Source organism: Onychostruthus taczanowskii, unplaced genomic scaffold (genome assembly GCF_017590055.1).
Source record: "Onychostruthus taczanowskii isolate IOZ18803 unplaced genomic scaffold, ASM1759005v1 scaffold21, whole genome shotgun sequence".
NCBI lineage: Eukaryota > Metazoa > Chordata > Aves > Passeriformes > Passeridae > Onychostruthus > Onychostruthus taczanowskii.
The window spans coordinates 6,622,218-6,640,343 of NW_024499351.1; the positions used below are offsets into that span (position 1 = coordinate 6,622,218).

Genomic DNA, 18,126 nt, shown 5'->3' on the forward strand with positions numbered 1-18,126 from the left:
TATGAGTAAAAGCTTCTGCTTGCTGTAAGATTTCATTTCCACAAACAGCAGCCTTTCTCTTGAGCTGTGTCTCTGTCTCAAAAATATGCTAAGACAGAAGTGGAAGAAAACACTTTTTCTGATTTTTAGTATGTAAGACCAAAAGAGAAGCAACGCTGATAATGTAAATCAAAGGCTGATCATGATCCACACAAGTACTGACAATGTGAGTACTGAAGAGGTTTACACAGCCCTAACAATCATTCTCATCTATGCTGAGAGTCCTGTATTATTGACTTTAGTATCCTCAAGAGTTCTGCAGTCATTTGTTTCAACAACTCCCACCCAGACCCCTATTTCAGCATTGGTTTCTTGTGATTATTAAGCTTCTCTCAGAGCTTTTAGTGACTCAGTTTGACACCACAGCAAAACAGTACTCAGTTTATCTGAATGACTCCCATGTACCTAATAACTCTTTGGAAACTGTTACAGAAAAGATCAAGCAATACTACAATGTTTAAATTATATGACTACTTATAGGAGGACCTACAGCTTGTGGACAACCTAAAGATACAGCTACTTTGAAGTCTATACATAAATAAATCAATTTCTTATTCCAATAAGTCATAGTCAAGGCTATACTGAAGGCTGGATGGGAACAAGATAAAAAAAAGGGGAAAAAATCCCTTTACAGTACTGGCAGAATTTAAACAGTAATGATCCGCTATTTGACTCATCAGGATAGTGATAGTGAGATAGTGAGAGTTACCATTTGATTGGAAGTCACTTATCTCTGCTGATAAGCTACTATACAGGGAATGCATCCATTGAAGAACATCCTTGACACCTATATTCTTTTTTACTTATTTGCCATTAGCAAAAGAAGGGTGCAGAAGAAAGCCATAGACTTTTTCCTCCCTCACATATGTACAACACTTTATTTTCTAGTGACCTTCAAACTTCAGGAATGGCTTCTTTGGTGAAAAAGAGGAGACAGAGGAGAAAGTCAGACCCCAAAGCAACTGCTGTAATGCTGCTTACAAATAAACTTACAACAAAAAACATCTCTTCCTTCTTTTGACTGACTCTTGAGGAATAAAATTGGGGTCACACAAATACAGTCTGCCACACTTAAAATCACACACAGAGACTGGAAAAAGTCGAAGTGTTTTGTTTTGTTTTTTTTTAAATCAGGAACTGCGGAAGTGTTATGCTTGTACACGCCCAGTGCCAGACATACAGAAACTACAGAACTCTGTAACTTCAGGCAGCAAAAAAATTATCAAGCAGCATGCTATTAAATAACTGCAAGTCATGTTCAGATGCAGCTTTGAAAAATTACAGAAGTATTCTGGTCCATGTACACATGTGCAATTTACCTGTAATGCCTGGACTAGAAGGGTTGGATAAGGGCTTGGTGCCTTCTGATGACTGGTCTACACTTTTGGTAAGGGATCCATCTACAAGTATATCAGCTTCATCGATGTCATCGCAGGTCCCTCCAATCTGAAGGAAATGAAGTTCTCCACCTAAAATCATCACAGACAACAAAAGAAGAAAATTTGGACAGGCATACAACTAAATTCAACTCAGAAGACAGGCTTGCACTTAAACTACTATGCAATTATGACAGTATTTATGCAGGTCCTGAAATCAGTGAAATTGTACAGGACTTATTTTTCTTTATTACTACTCATTTTTTTCAGGGCAAATGCAAAACAGAGCTACAGAAATACTGCAGTTGCAAATGGCATCAAAGGTTAAACTATATTGGGGGATGAGTTTTAAAAGACAATTAACAAAGGAAACCTCAATAGAAACCAAAAATCCTAACCATTATGACACTTCCCATAATCCAAATTATGCTTGTAACAGAAAATATTCTACCATGTCAAGTGAAGGCCTATACCACCTCATCTGTACAGAGTGCCTAAACTTCCTTTTAAAATTCAATATCTGAAAATTAAACTAATTTCTCTGAATTCTCCTAACTAAGGAGCTCTCCCCATTATTTCATCAAATCTAGAATTAAAACACTGATCAAGTCAACAGACAAAAGAGCCAAGTCAAAAATTTTCACTGGACAAAATATATTGATGGAAGTTTGAAATCATTCAAGGATTCATTATTCACTACTATGGATACACATAGATAATTCTATCATTTACAGAGAAGTCACAGAACCAAAGAGTGCTAAGATGTTCAGGTCCAACCATTAACTGCCAAGTCCACCACTAAGCCATGTCTCTAAAAGCCACATCTGCACATCTTTTAAATACCTCCAGGGAGAGAGACTCCACCACTGCTCTGAGCAGCCTGTTCCCATGTTTGGCAACTCTTTCTGTGAAAACATTTTTCCTAATATCAAACCTCCCCTTGAGCAGCTGGAGGCCATTTCCTCTCATCCTGTTACTTGTTTTGTTGGAGAAGAGGCCAACCCACACCTCACTACAACCTTCTCTCAGGTAGCTGTCCAAAACCATAAGGTTATCCCTAAGCCTCCTTTTTTCCACACTAATCAACCCCAGCTCCCTCAGCTGCTCCTCGCTCCTCCTTCAACTTGTGCTCTAAGTCACTGAGAAAGAATGTTTAACTTCACATGCTGGGGGAGGGGGGTGAGAAGAGCTGTTTTCAGTTCCAGAAGTTAGAAGTTGTTGAATTCAAGAAATAGGATTCAAAAGGCAAATCCAAGCATAGGCCTTAATGTGATTTTTCTGAAAAATTATCTGACTGATCTTCAGCATCTGACTAACATTATGACTAACATCATTGTACAAAATATCCAAGTCATTTGAGACAAAAAAGCCTGAGAATAAAAATGTAATAAAACCCCAAGATAAAAGCAGGTATATGTCCTGTACTGTGAGGGGTGAGGGGAGTGAAACAGAATGAAAGAGAGGCACAGGGACAGTGTGATGCACAGAGGGAACTCACAAAGTTTTGGGTTTTTTTGAGATCTCACTAAGAAAGGCCTGACAACAAATGGCTTTATAACTCAGTCTTTTATGAAGATAGAAAAACAAATCATTCAAATGACCAAAATGGTCAGAACAACTCTATGGACAGGATGAGTACATTGTGCTGCAGGAAAATCCAGGTCTAGGTAATGTACAAAGGTAGTATTCCTGGGATCTGAAGGGATGGGAGATTTTCTCACTATATTTATTTATCTTTTCATTCTATCTTCTCAAAACAGCTATTCCATTAAGCCATTTCTTGGTGGGTCTCTTCTAACTGAGATCCAGTAAGAAGCCTGTACCTCCCCTCTCAGTCTCAAACCACACATCCTTGGTGCAGAACAGTAAGTACATCCCAAGCAGGCCTCAAGAGTGGAGGGGGAAAAATTCTTGTAGCAAATAACACTTTTGAGTTTCCTTGAAATTAAACAGCTCATAAATAAGCAATTTTCCTCAAACTTCAAAGAGAATTTGAGACACATTAGCAAACACAGATGATGACAGCTTCATTTGGTACTAAGTCAAACCTTAGTTCGTATATCACTTTGTTTACTGCTCAGCACCAAAAATGTCCTTACCATTTTTTCCAAACAAAAGAATAGTCATAATCCCTCCATTCCTGAAAGATTCCAACACTTTTCCAAGAAAATGTCTGTGCTAAACTTGAGATACGTCACTTCCTCTTGTTTGTTTTTAAAAGGTTCTGTAAAGAAGTTTGCCATGAACTTAAGTTGTACAGTATTAGCCTCTGCTTATGCACACTGTTCCAAAATGCTGTAGCTGGCTCTGCCTCTGTATCACAAAGCAGGCATTTCCTCTCACAGAACATCCAAAGATGATTTTCTGATGATGCATGCTTCATTATTTGTTTCAATGATACTGTAGTTCCAATAGTCAACTGCCAGTGAAAAAATCTGTGCAGAAGTCAATGCCCTTTTTTTTTTATTTTGATGTACTACTATTGTTTGCAGCACTAGGCTGAAAGAGTGACTCGTCCAGTGCTTTCTAATTCTAACCAGGGAGCAACATCTCAAGTAGCAGTTTATGTGAAGGCTCCCCTGCTTGCATCACTTCGACAGAGGCAATAAATATTTCTGTTGTACTACCAAGAAGATATGAAAGCTGACACCTACTTACTCAGTTATCACAAAAGAGACAAATTGGAAACTAGCATCATTATACTTCCTTCAAAAAATAGGTAACACAATCAAAACATTGTTAATTTAATTCTGAACTGTATTTAAAACCTGCAATTTGCATGGATTCAAGAACCTGATGGCAATACAAACAGAACACAAGAATCATGAATTTATTCAAATAAATCACAGGGTGCCTTCTGGCAAAACAGTTCCTGGTTCCAGGAAAGCAGCACTGGAACAAGCTAGAGAGCATGCCAGAGACTAAAGCCACTGCAGTCAAAGCCAACCAAGTGAGATGTTCCTGCACTCTAGAAGGAGTTTGGGAAGAGTGACACCATTGTCATTAGCAAATCACAACGCAATGACAGAGTTGAACAATATACAATTAATTAAAAAGAATTAGAAAACAAAGCCATACCACAGGCAGCTTCGCACTAATTAATTTCTAGTACCCTCCTCCTCTTATCATTGGTTAGCTCTAAATATGCAAGTTCAGAACACCTGAAAAATATCATCAAGAAAGCTATCCCAAAACCTCACCTGGAGACACTTTAATTTAAACTACTCTAGGAGATTTTAGCTATAAAATTATGCTTTGACTTTGAAAAAATAAAATGCAATTGAATAGGGACAAGCGAAAGTTTCCATGCCCAGAAAGAAATAATTAAAAGCCCTGTTACAGGATGGAAAAAAACCCCAAAAAACAGCTAGACAGCAGTTCTGTAAGAGAAGTTCTTGTGAGTCAGATAATAAACCTCATTCAATTTCCTGCTCAACAATGCAAACATTCCACTATGTATGCACACACATGGTATGTACAAACTCCAGAGCTGATTGAGGAATTCATCTGTAGGATTACCGGGCCTGGTTTTGCATATCTCATCAAGAAAGTTGTGGACTGACTTGATCAGATCTTTTGGAAGGGGAAAGCAAAGGCTGTTTTTTTCTTCTTTTGTAAGTTTGAAAGGACTGGAGATTCTCAGCTTAAGAAAATAAATGGTTGGAGAAGGACAGCACCTAAATAAACTCTATCTTTCCCTCCTTTTGTGAATAATTCTCTTTGCCATATTCATAATGGATGGTACAACAGATACGACTCCAGTGACAAAGATGAGAGAGGCTAAACACTAGCGAAAAAAATCATCATCAAGGACAGCATGCAGCAGGAGAAATTTCATGAGCAGTCTGTTAAATCTCTGTCTCAAAGATGTTTGAGAATGGTGATGAGTAGTCTGTTTCTGAATGATAAGAGTATAATTGACCTTGACTTGAAGATGAGATCTTAGCATCACTTCCAATACTAATTCTGAAGTGGAAAAAAAACTTGACCTCTCTCAAATCCTATTAGACTCCATTACCAAAAAAGGTAGAAAATTGAACTGAACTTCAAAATTACCTTACACAGTATACAGGGCAGACAAAGCCTAATGACAAGGAAGACACAAATAAGATATCCAAACTAAATCAGAAAGAAACTACAGTGTGACTACTACACTATTTACAACTCAAGAGCAAGAAAGCTTCTATAAATTAAATGCACGATATCTGGGGGAATCAATTCTCAATTGTATCCAAGTGCCATCCACTTCTGCCAGGCTTGCAGGTAAGAAATATCAGCATAGGCAACTCGCTCTGGACATACCAAAATCCAGCCTGAAAAAATACTTTTTCCAACAAAAGGGTGGGACTAAAAACTCTTGTTATATTGTAGCACCATTAAAATGTTATAATGTAACAGATTGAAAATTTCAGGTGAGCACTATCTAGTAATAAGAAACTGTATCTGATCTTCTGAAACACAAGATAATAAATTTTAAATATCAAAAGACCACCTTAGAGCAGTATCTCTATTTAAAAACAGTACCTGCTGCCTTGTTTTAGGATAAAGAAATTACTTATTTTCTTACTTATTATTTTGAATGTCATAAAAGCAGAGTTTAGACTCTTTTACTAATGACACAAGAGAAAACATGTGTACCTGCATATGACAGCACTGCTAAGAGAGATATTAAATACAGTCTGCCTTGGCCAAGGCGAAGAGAAGAAAGCAAAATTCCAAGAGATTAAAGTTCAGTATGTTTGCTTAACAGAACTAGAACCAAGAACATACGTGCACACTTTCCCCCAGAGGTCAAGCTCAGGTAATCCTTGCAGAAACAGGTAAGTACCTGCAGCTGACACCAAGAGGCAACATTCTGAAGAGTGGCTCACAAAGATGGATGACGTCAAAATGCAGGTCTAAAACATCTTTCCATAAAACCACTCCAGATCTGAAGCACCCATTCACACAGAGATTTCTTTTTCAGTCATATCTTAAAGGCAGCTATGAAAAAAATGTATATAATCTACCAATGAAAACAATACATAAACAAGCAGGAGGAACAGAAGAACATGCTATTCTGCATTCAGAACTTTCTGACATTAAAGTACCTCTTTGTCTACTCCAATGTCCCAAACAAGCAAACAGGAAAGAATACACTGCTCACGCCTGATTTGCAACATCATCCAAACACTTCCAATGTATGTATGCTCCAAAACTTTCACTTAAAATTTTCATTTGTGTCTTTGCACTACAAGCTCCTTTCTAGATGGAATAATGTTGAACACATCAGTGAATACAGTTATTCTACTTTCAGTGTATCTTTCTAATGCTGTCAGACTGCAGGCATTCCCACTTGTGGCAGTAAACCTAGAGGAGCAAACACCTCTAAGTGATTTGTGAAGAAGCCTAGGAAAACAGCACCCAAGGACAAAAAAATAACAGCAAAACCCTCCATATTCAGCCACCTAGGTAAGCAGGAAATTCTACCCATTTAAAGCAAAAGTTTAAAGGACAATTATTATTCAAGACAAGAAAATTATGCAAAGCTTATTTCATATACTAAGCTATTCAAGCATACAATAAGATAGAGGATTAATAAAGTTATATTAATAGTTGAGGTTCTTGATTAGTTTTTTCTTCTAATGCTCCTGAATTTTATACCTTTTATGCCTTATTTAGAAACCTTTCAGTTCAGTCATTCTTTACCAAGTGATGAATTTTGGCATAAATGTTTTGACTCTGAGGCTTCCAACACACCTAGCAGCAGATCCTGAAATTCAGACCTCTTAAGGACATTGACTCCTCAGTATTTATGATGGATTTGGACTTAATTTCTCCAAAGTGAGAAAAATGTAACAATGACTCATACGCTAAAAAGGAATGGAAATTGAAAGCCTCTAAAGACATTTAAGCAATGAAAATAATGTACTCCAAAGCCCATTGTTGAGTAGAAAATGGAAGTTCCATATAGAGGTATAGTGGATGTAAATGAAAGATAAGAATACTCAGTGGATTTTTTTTTTTTTAAGTAAACAAAGTACTATATTCAAAAGAGGGCCCTTGCAGGCTGACTTGATACCTATAGCATGCTGGGCTACAGAAGAAAAAAATACCCCAAAATCTCAGTCATCTTAAGGGTAGCATGAACGAAAGAAATCCAAAAAAGCTATTGATAAATTACTAGATGGGTATTATAATACTGAGAGAGATTTTCTGCAAAAACAGAATGATGTGCTTGTCCATTACAAGGAAGATGGAAGTATTCTCCAGTCAGTAACAGAGATGGCAGTTATCTAGGCAGAGACAAAATACTACTACACACACAGAATAAATGCTTCCTGCTCAAGAGACATGTACGTCTTAAACTCCACACCCCAAAGAGGTTTAGATAATACCAAAAGCTACTAGAATATAATTACCATAAACACTAGCATTGGATCAAAAAGTACCATGCACAATAAGCTCTTCAACTTTTATCATGAATCTTAAAACACAAGAAAGGCAAAACAGATTTGATGAAAGAAAGAAATTGATAGTAATAAAATTCTAGAAAAAAATTCTGTTTGGAGGTCTTTTCAATGAGCTTACAGTTTGATAATGTCAAAATATTATGACAAAAAATAGTATCCTGGAGTGACTTTATGATGCTTGTATTCCCATTTGTCTGTTTAGCCAAAGTTTTGAAATAAGTTTTGCACCTTTAAGGTTGGTTCTGAGAGCGGAGAGGGGGAGAGAAGAAGCACAGAGTTTGTTATCAGAAACTGCACTCACTCCTCCACATTCCTGCTCCTGCAGCACAGACAGCGAGAGAGAGCTCTACTTTATTTTTAGTTAGTTTTTAGCTAGCTGAGGCAGAGAAGTTCCCTGGACTGTTTTTTATTTTTCCTAGAACTGTTTAACCTGCTCTGGACTGAAAACCCAGAAGAGCACCTGAAACTCACACCTGTGGCCCACTGGGCCTGGCCTGGACCGTGGCGTTTTCCAGGGCCAGAGGGGCTGATAACAAACTGAGCTGATCTACAGCCCACCAAGGGGACTTTCTGAATTTGTCATCTCTTCAGACTGGCAAGAAGTTTTATTGTTTAATATTGTTCATTTTTTCTGCTGGTGAATGCTTTGCCTGTTAAATAAACAGGTTTTTTCTCCAAGGAAATCTTTTCCCCAACCAGCTGGGGAAGGGGCCACTTGAATTTGCTTTCTAGAAGAACCTCTTTGAATGTTTTCTCCTAAATTTGCCCTAAACCAGGACACATGGATATGATATGATATGATAGAACAGTTTTCAAAGGCATTAACCTTTCAGTTAGAGTTCCATTTGAACTAGGAAAAAGCGTGCATTATTAAATACAATTGAAATAGTGTAATAGGTATTCCTTCAAAAGCAGTCACCGAAAAAGAACAATTTAGTAAATATGAATGTTACCCTTGGGAATCTGCAAACATAAATACTAGTTACTAACTTGCAATGTTTTCATTAGTATTTAAAAAGCAAATCTGAAATGCCCACTTTTAGAAATCTTTGTAGGTGAGTGAGAAACATGGAGCCTTTAAGAAAACTGAGATGTTTACAACAAACTTGACTTTATCTGTTGGAAATAACAAGTAAATCTGATTTAACAACTGCTCATAGGAGGACTTTATAATTAGTGTGACACCATCATGAAAGGAAAAAAGGTATTAATTTCAATTCTGCTAGTAAAGAAGAAGCTCAACATGATACTGGTGGGAATTTATTTGAAGTGTATGAACCACGCCATCAGCTAGTCCCTCTGAGAGCCTAAGCGTTTCCTCCACAGCTGCAACCAACTGCAGATGAACTAAACAGAACACTGGGACATGGAGGAACTCAGCTGGATGACACCCAGAGCTGTTTCCAGTGCTCCAATGTGGCAAAAGGAAACAGGGAGTTGTGTGGTGTACAAATTAGTTACACTCCTCTCCTACCTGCCCCCTCCCCCAAAATGCCTTGTGTTCATTTGGAATAAAAGAATCCTGCATGGATAGTCTAGCTCTAACATTCAAGGAAGTACAATCCCAACTGCAAAAAGCTAAAGCAGAACGAGAAGCATGCCACTTGAATGAAAATACACTGGGATAAAGTATGAAAGCATTATCTTCTCTGCTCTCTTGAATATCATCAATTACAGGCAAAAGACATTTTTCTGAAATGGGATTTCTCTATCACAGAAATAATTACATACAAGAATCACTTTTATTTGTTTTGGACTTAAGAAAACCTGTGCCTCTTCAAGAATTAAGACATCTGCAAGAATTACTGCCATTCTAGAGATTAAAATTGACATTTAAGGTGAGGAATTAACCAGAGTTCATGCTTCCTAGACCATTAAACTGTATGTAAATTCAGTGGAATTTGAAATTTAGATTCTAAATTCTCTAACATAATCCAAATACAGTAAAATCAATAATTTAAAAAAGTTTTGAAGAAAAGTCTTACCTTTGGTGCATGCACATAATCTGTCTGTGCCCGAACAGTATATCACAGAGACAAACATATCTGGTTCCTCAGTGCCCTCTTTTTTAGGTGGCTCCACTTTGGCCAGAATTTCAAAGTTTGAAAGATCTAGTATTTTTACATATCCTCCCTGAGTAGTTATTACCAGGTGCCCAAGAGTAGAGATCTCAGATCTTCTCTCTCTCCCACTGCCATTTTTAGAAGTTAATTGTATTTCCTCTACAGGCTCCTCACAGTCGTCCTCTCGATTATCCAATATATCTGGTGGGAGCAAAATCATTGAGGTAATTGTGTCTTGGGGGTCTTTGATATGCTGGATTTTTACTGGTTCCTCCTCTAGAGTAACTATTCTAGTGGCATAATTCATCTTATAAAGCACTAGGTATCCGCCACTAACACTTCTCTGTTCAGGCTGAATTATTAAAGGAGTTGGTACATCTGCTGGTGACTCATGCTGGATTACATCAATACTCGTGCCATTCACTACAGCAAGACTTGATTCTAGTTCCCCCTTCCTTCTATTACATAGTGCCGAGTTTAATTTATTTAAATTATTCAAGGCCTCTACTTGATTTATTGCACTCAGAGATTCAACAGGACAAGTCCGCAGTCCTACTAACAGATGAACTCCATCTGCACAAGGTGTGATTGAATCTACACACAGGTTCTCCTCCTCTGCAAACTTGGGCAGACGCAGGCACTGAACCAAAGTCCCAGGCTTGGGAACCATAGAGCTCCACTTGTCCGAGTCCGGAGATGTCAGGTTGGCTGCAGCATCTGCAAACTGCTGGATGTAGGTCACAGGGGGGTCCTGTAACAGCAACTGTTCCTGACTGTCCAGCTCCATTTCAATGATCTGTGGAACTGTGAAACCATCATCATGTATACTTTTACTCATAATATTGTTCATCTGTGAAAAGAGTTTTCCTGCTTTTTCATCAGACTCCTTAATGCTGTACAGCAGCAATACAGGCAAAGTCCTCCTTACCAGAGGGGAATTCAGTTCTGAATTAGTGCAGGATTCATTGTCAGTTGATCCCTGTTCTGAGACACTCTCATCTCGAGTCCTGCTTAAGCCATCCAGTGATCTCTGAGAGTTACTGCTAACGGGAGAGGTAGCAGGTGATTTGTATGTTAATAGACCTCCCGCTAATAAACAAGGAAAGGGAATGTTGTGTTGTTCTAGATGTTTTTCCTTCATCTTTTCACTCTTGCAGTTGGCCAAACAGGGATTTGCCCCGAGTTCTTCTAGATCTTTAACTGTGTCCTCCAGAACATTTGCAACAATTTCCCACTGAAGTTTTTCAGGCTGCTGAAGAACGCTGAGAGCCGTTATATCAAGGCTGACTTCCATAGTTTCTTTTTGTGATGTATGCCCTTTAAAACAAAAACGTTTAACATCATACAAATGCTCAAAAGACAAAACAGGAATCATACTGCATATATTACAGTTTGTTGGAAAAAAAGGATCTTTTTCTACATCTCATGCTCTTTTTTCCCCACTTGGTGATCCTTACTCAAAGATGTAAACCAGATTATAGAAACAAAACATGTAGTTCTCCCTCCCTCAAAATTTCTGACTCAACCTCTAAGAAAATAACACAAGAACACCATGCACAGCACTGTTCTGCTTCCATATAAAATCTTTATTCAGGAAGAAATACTTTAACAAAGTGCATACCCTTAGGGAAACAATGAAGACACAGGAACTCTTTTGGCAATCCCCTGAATTTAAAGGGTTTCATACAGCTGTAATTTGTTCCTGTTCTAAGAAAGTTCTTTTATCTTGGTTTGTGTGCTTTACTGACAGCAAGATAAGCAATGCTTGCTGTTAAGTAAGACATTTATTAACTAACAATGTGCAGTTTTTCTTTTCTCCCGCATGCCATCTCTCCATCACACAAACTTAAATACTGGTACTCCTTTCAATGGTAAATCCATTGAAAAATCCAAGGTAAATTAATTTCCTTTTTTCTAATACAGTGAATATAATATAACCAGTTTTGACAGGGTTTTTTTAGAAGTCTGGAAGAAGAATTTCCCCATTCACCTCTAAACTATTACACATATATAACAGGTCAGATATAACCTACCCGTAACAGATTCCGATCTGGAATGCTCTTCACTGTCTGAATCCTCCAGTAGGTCATCACTGAAAAAAAATAATGCATGAATGACACCATGTACATGCTAGCTGGATGCTTATTTGAAATTAAATTAGTAAAAATTCAAAAACCCACAATGTATACTATAGCTGGCCATTCCTTGTAGCCAGAATTGTTCATCCACTGATGAGCTCCTCACAGACACCACCAACAAAGACTTTTTCCTCCATTATTGAACCAGTAGACCAGATTTCTTTCTGCCTCATTCTACTATTGTATTTCCTACAATTCAGGGCTAAATGGAATTAAAATGAAAACCAGTTCTCAGGAATCTCTCCAATAAAAATAAAACCATACAATCAGCACATCTAAAAATTAATATCAACATCTTCAAATTCCTCAAAATCATCTCTGGAAAGTGGAGCTGACAGACTGGTCTTCAATTCTACACAGCAATTTTGTAGCTAGTACTGAAACAAGGGATGAACAGTGTTGTTGGTTTTAAAAATACTGCCACATAAATCTTTTTGTCATAAAACCAGACTCTGTTCAAGACACCTTTTGAACAGAAATAGGTCCCTGAGTAGTTCTAAGAATATTTAAATAATTAATGCACCTGACTTTTCCAATAAAATAAATTATTTCCTATTACAGGCTCATTACACACAGGAAGGACAGTAATCCCTTTGCAGCTTCAGGTAAAACTACTCACAGTACCAAGTCAGTTCCTCAAACTTCAACAAACTGGATGCTTACATGCTCATACCCAAGAAATAGATCTTTGTGGGGTCAAACCTGATCAACACCCACTTCACAACATGGCAGACACAATTCAATACTTCGATTCTGATCCAGCTTCCCCTTAAGTGAAGAAGGGATAGTAAATTCCATCTAGATTATGTGAAATGGAAGATGCTTAGTTCTAGGCAGTATGATTGCACTGTCCTTTATCCAGCTCTAAAAACTGCTTTAATTCTTTAACTATTAAGGAGTTCCCAGCCCTAAAGCTACACTAAGAGTCCAGGCATCTGCTGATGTTGCCCATGTCAGCAGAAGAGCAAACTTTGTATTTGCTCTGCACTACTGTAGATATCACACTAAGCTTAAAACCAAAGATTTACCTCCCTGTGCATATAGCAGCATTGTTACCTTCTTCTTAATGCTGAAGTTTAAGAAGAAACTTTCAGAAAACTAGCAAGACCCCCGAGTCAACTTTTGTTCTAAATTTTCCAACAGTTATTAATTTCAATTTCCAGTTACTCACTCTATTGAGCTTTGGCAAGACCAGAAAAGAGTACCCAGTAACAGGCTGCATGAAGCATGAGTGAAATACTACTTTTTCTCACATCACACTTTCTAAGCACTGACACACCCTCTAGCTTATCCAAACCCTTGCAACAGGACTATCTAATTGTTTAGAGTCTGTATACGTGTACTAAAAGTATGCAAGGAAGCACAAATTCCTAGCACATCCACACAGTTTATTTTCAGAATGACATAACCAGAAATTACAGAGAAGCAATCAGATAAAAAACCATGTTCCAGAAGTCCATGAGGAGCCTTTACTTTCAAACCCTGAAATGTATAATCCATAACTAAAATGAAAAGCTGATCCAAATGAAAAGCTCTTTTTACTCTGCCTCTAAAACATGAGCATAGGGCAGCAATGAGATCTGCAATCTCTCTGATAGTGGAGTCATAAAACTGGAACATCAGGAAACTGGCTTAAAAATAGAAATTTAGATTAGTCTTTTTCAAGTGTTGAATTGTGTACAGAGTGACTAAAAATATTATTTCCATGAAAAGAAAATTACCAATCTTAAGTTTCACAAAGCATGACTTTGCTAAATGGCAGTCACCACTTACACAGAAGCATTTCATATTTCTCATCTGGTAGAATGGCATACCTGTCTCCTTCTAATTTTGGTATGTCTGAGCAGCTAGAGGAATCTTCTAACCATGCTAGTGTTGGTCTCCTTGAGTCAACCCCTGAGCTCTGTTCTCCTGATAACATAAGTTGCTGCACAATAGCGGGATCATATGCATTGATTTCAAATTTTAAGTGGACCTGAGAAATAACAACAAAAAACAGAATAGGTATTTGATTTTGAATCAAGGTATGCCTGATCAGTAAATAGAAAGTGATGAAAAATAATTTTTCATACTGCATACCTTCATAAGTTTGGAAACATCCCATATGCAGATCTTTCCTCGTTTTGTTGCAGCAGCTAGAAAATGAGGGCAACTTCCAGATCCAAAGCAGGTTATTCTGTCAGTGCCATCTGTGCAGGGAAATTGTGCTGGACTTGTTGCCAGTGTGACTGAAAGAGGTACATTCTGAGTGTGCTCACCCTTGACAAATGGGCAGTTTGGGGAATGTCTCTCATGTTCAGACCTATCCAGATTAAAAACAAACATAGAAAACAGCCATTTTTTACTGTGAAAACTACACACAGCATATACAAGCTAAGCCCTAAGAGTGAAGCTGAAACAGAACTGTTTGAACTCTATTGCAGTCAACCATACAAGAGAGTTCTGAAGTTACTAACACAGCTTTCCCTGCTGACTCTCAATAGCAGTCTGTATTAAAGACTTTGATCACTCAATGTACATTCATATTCAAAAGGATCAATCTACACAATGCTCTTAATATAATTAGTCCATTAAAAAAATATTTTTTCTATAGGCAGTAGCCAATCATGTCCCCAGGAAAAAAAGCCCAGATTAAATTACTGTACACTAAAACTCTAATGTTAAGAGTAACTTTAGAAGTAATGTCCTGTTTTTAGTTCTATATCCACAATTAAAAAATGAAAACTGGAAACAGCCCTGAATGTCACATTAACCAAGAAGCATAGAAAAAAATGAATCTTGATATACAACTAAGGCAGAGACATGACAAGAGCAATTACACAGCTACAAAATGTCTTGAAAATCGTAAGCGAAAGGAGTAGACAAAACCTGTGAAGACAGTATTACAAGGAAAAGTTTCCAGCAAGTCAGGAATCTGACGTGTTCAAGAAAAGATTACAAATTACCAACCAATCAAGAATAAAACTACATAAAGAACTCTTTAATTAGTGTAAGGTCCCCCATTTCTGTCACCATCCACAATTTTAGATGATTCAGGAAACTAGTAATGGATACTGCAATTTCACATAAAAGGCAAATATGCACTACACAGCCATGGCAGTCTTTGAACCTGAAAGGAGATGTAGTCACAATCAAATAGAAGACTCAGTTTAGATCCCCACAAAGAAGTATTGGCTGACAACTCTCAAGGAGCAAGTTGAAATGAAACAGCAAATCAGAACTAAGAAATAAAACCAATGACATCTTTTTTCGTTTAGTATTATACAGAAATTTGATACAGTATATCAAATCTTTTTGTGACTTGTTCCATGGAATCACTTTGGAAACCCATTCTTGTCAATGACTTATCCTAAATTCACCAAAAATACCATTGAGAAATGTTGATTTTTGTCCTTTGAAGATTTCCAACCTCTTCAGCACAAAATCAGGTGTACTTCACACATCATTAAACTTACCAAGGTTCATCTGTAGGCTCCCAGCACACCAAGCACACACTACAGGTAAAGCACATGGCTCTGTCATCTCCTGATGAGGCAGGCTATGAAAATAGGAAGAAACACTTGAAATTTATATAGCTATATATGACAAAACACTTAACTAGGTGATCAACTTCTTTCCTTCTAGTGACACACTAAAGCATCACACCAAACATATAAAAGGCCACAAATGATATACTATAAAGTGGCAGCATTTCACATTAAAAAAAGAATATACATTACTGTAGAAGAGATCCAGAACTAACACTCATGCAAGTCATTGGATGCAAACTACAGATACAGAACAGAAATTACTTTTTTTTTTCTTTGGCAAAAGTTCACAAGGTTCAAAAAATTTAGAACTGCAGCAGAATACATGCTTGGATAAACATGAGTTAAAAAATATTCCTACCAATCTCTTAGGACATAAAGTATTCTCTACCACTCCTCTGCAAAGAACATTTGTTACTAGCTGAAGTAACTGAGGAAAAACAATCAAAATTTCCACTCTCTTAAAATTTAGCATTTTCATAACCTCATTTCAAGACATGCTTGGGAATATGCAGATGCAATGCCAACATATGAATTCCTTGCATTTCTCCATCTGTGCAAGTTTAAGAAATCATCCAAAAACTTCATGCATCTATCACACTTTACAGTTGACAGAATGAAACAGACAATATTGCTGTCAAATGATAGGCACTGCCCAGCCATCATTATCTGAATCTGTATTATAAATATCTTTTTAAAGCAGGAAAATTTCCAGGAATGAAAAATGGGAGTAAGCAAAAGTAGTGGAATAAAACATTGAGGTTGTATTTACTCACTAAGCCTAACAATCTAGGACCTCTGACACAATAAAGTTCTACTAGGAAAGTACGTTTAGAGAACTCCAGTGCCAAGCTTACTGCTTTTTTGCTTTATTTGTAATATAAAAGGGATTATTTACATAACAATCTAACAAGGAGAAAGACAAATTCTATGTAACAACCAACTTAATCTCTATTACTGTTAGATCAATCTGATCTTTCAAAAAGTGTTATATGCTGAAGTTCAGAACAGTATTTTCTGCGATCTGTAAAAAAAAAACAAAAAACCCAAAAAAACCCAAAAAACCCAAGTCTAGGCATCAAAACCTCTTGAAACTTAAAAGAAAAAAAACAAAAAAACCCAAGAGCTGAATGACAAAGTTCAAAGTTTTTATGGTTTATGCATAATTGAAGGAATCCACTAAAAAAAGAAAAAAAAACCCTACTAAAAAAACATCACCACCTTTTTCCCCTGCCCTCCCACCTGGGAAACAAGTACTAAGAACAACTAAATCTCTTACCTGGTGATAGAATCCAGCTTGAGCCATAGGATCTGGCTGTGCCCACCGATAACCCACATGAGGCCATGAAGTGAATGTCTCCCGTCTGTTAGCTTCACTATACATCAAAGACCTAGAAATGTGAAAAACTCTACATGATCCAAAATTGCTACTGAAAATTAAAACCCAAACTATTTGTAAGACTTTCAGTGCTTTTGTAACCATTAAAAATAGCACAATTAGTTACTTATAACTTACACATAAAATCATAATTAACTATTACAGGAAAATTACTAAGTTCCCTCACTTGGGTGCTTAAAGTACATCCTCAGTAAAAAATGAAAAGCCACACAAAAACCTATAGACCTTAAAAGCAGGATTAAGAAAATAAGCTTCCAGGTAGCCTATTTGATCTACCTGAAGAAAAGCATCAGATACCCAAAGCTATTCTGCACTGAAGGCAAGTAGAGAAGCTAGCCCAACAGAACTGCAAGGGAGTTGGATTTTTTTAAACATGACAACTACTGTAAAAATTTGGTGTTCTTAGTTAAACAGATATGAATATGCATATTTAAAAATACTCTAAAGTGATATTTTAGGCTTAACTAAATATTTGGTACAACCTTCCCCCCCCCAGTCATCACTCACTATATACTGTAATACTTGTAAATTTTAAACTACTACGTCCCAAAATATGAACCCCTCTGCAACTCAACAGTTAAGAGAGCAAAGAAGTTCCTATCTTTTCCACCTTCATTCAATACACATCTGTCATCTGCAACAGCATATGAGAAATGAGTATCAGTTTTTCTTTTCCCTTGGCAGAGTTTTGTTCTCCCACGAACGAGGGCTGTTAGTGGAAAGGTGCCTTATTTCCTGTTTCTGCTTCTCAGTTTCAGGAGATTTTTGCTGTCTTATAAGGGAATGGAAATATTAAACATTTCCCGACAAGGAAGTAATCTATTTTCACGTAAGAGCTATCTTAACTTGACATTATACCAGTTCAAGAAACAGATCTTGGGAGAGCTCTAATCAAAATAAAATGTGGTGAGGTACGGGTAGACCTGAAGGCTTGGGGAAGTAAAGCTAAGAGATGAAATCAAATTCATTAAATTATTTGAGATGTAAGAAATGATAACACATATGCAAAATAGTATTTGTACAGACACTTTCAAGAAAGAAAAATTTGTAAACTTAGGAGATTTACCAGTATTCTAACTAGTCTCAGCTTATGATGTCTCAGATTAATGAACCCATTAAAATAATGTGTTAC

The 18,126-nt window shown here is 37.0% G+C and overlaps 1 protein-coding gene across 9 annotated transcripts in view; it reads right to left on the minus strand.

Moving 5' to 3' along the window:
* BIRC6 (baculoviral IAP repeat containing 6) overlaps nucleotides 1-18,126 on the minus strand; it is a 173,479-nt gene that overhangs the window by 135,777 nt on the left and 19,576 nt on the right. For 8 of the 9 annotated variants that reach the window (XM_041404121.1, XM_041404125.1, XM_041404122.1 and 5 more), the window contains exons 5-11: nucleotides 16,875-16,986; nucleotides 15,524-15,606; nucleotides 14,148-14,370; nucleotides 13,883-14,043; nucleotides 11,964-12,022; nucleotides 9,853-11,247; nucleotides 1,359-1,508 (exon numbers count right to left, since the gene is read on the minus strand). In XM_041404121.1, the coding sequence (XP_041260055.1) occupies nucleotides 1,359-1,508; nucleotides 9,853-11,247; nucleotides 11,964-12,022; nucleotides 13,883-14,043; nucleotides 14,148-14,370; nucleotides 15,524-15,606; nucleotides 16,875-16,986 (2,183 nt within the window). Of the gene's footprint in view, nucleotides 1-1,358; nucleotides 1,509-9,852; nucleotides 11,248-11,963; nucleotides 12,023-13,882; nucleotides 14,044-14,147; nucleotides 14,371-15,523; nucleotides 15,607-16,874; nucleotides 16,987-18,126 lie in introns of those variants that run through there. The other variant, XM_041404129.1, reaches the window with a different exon arrangement.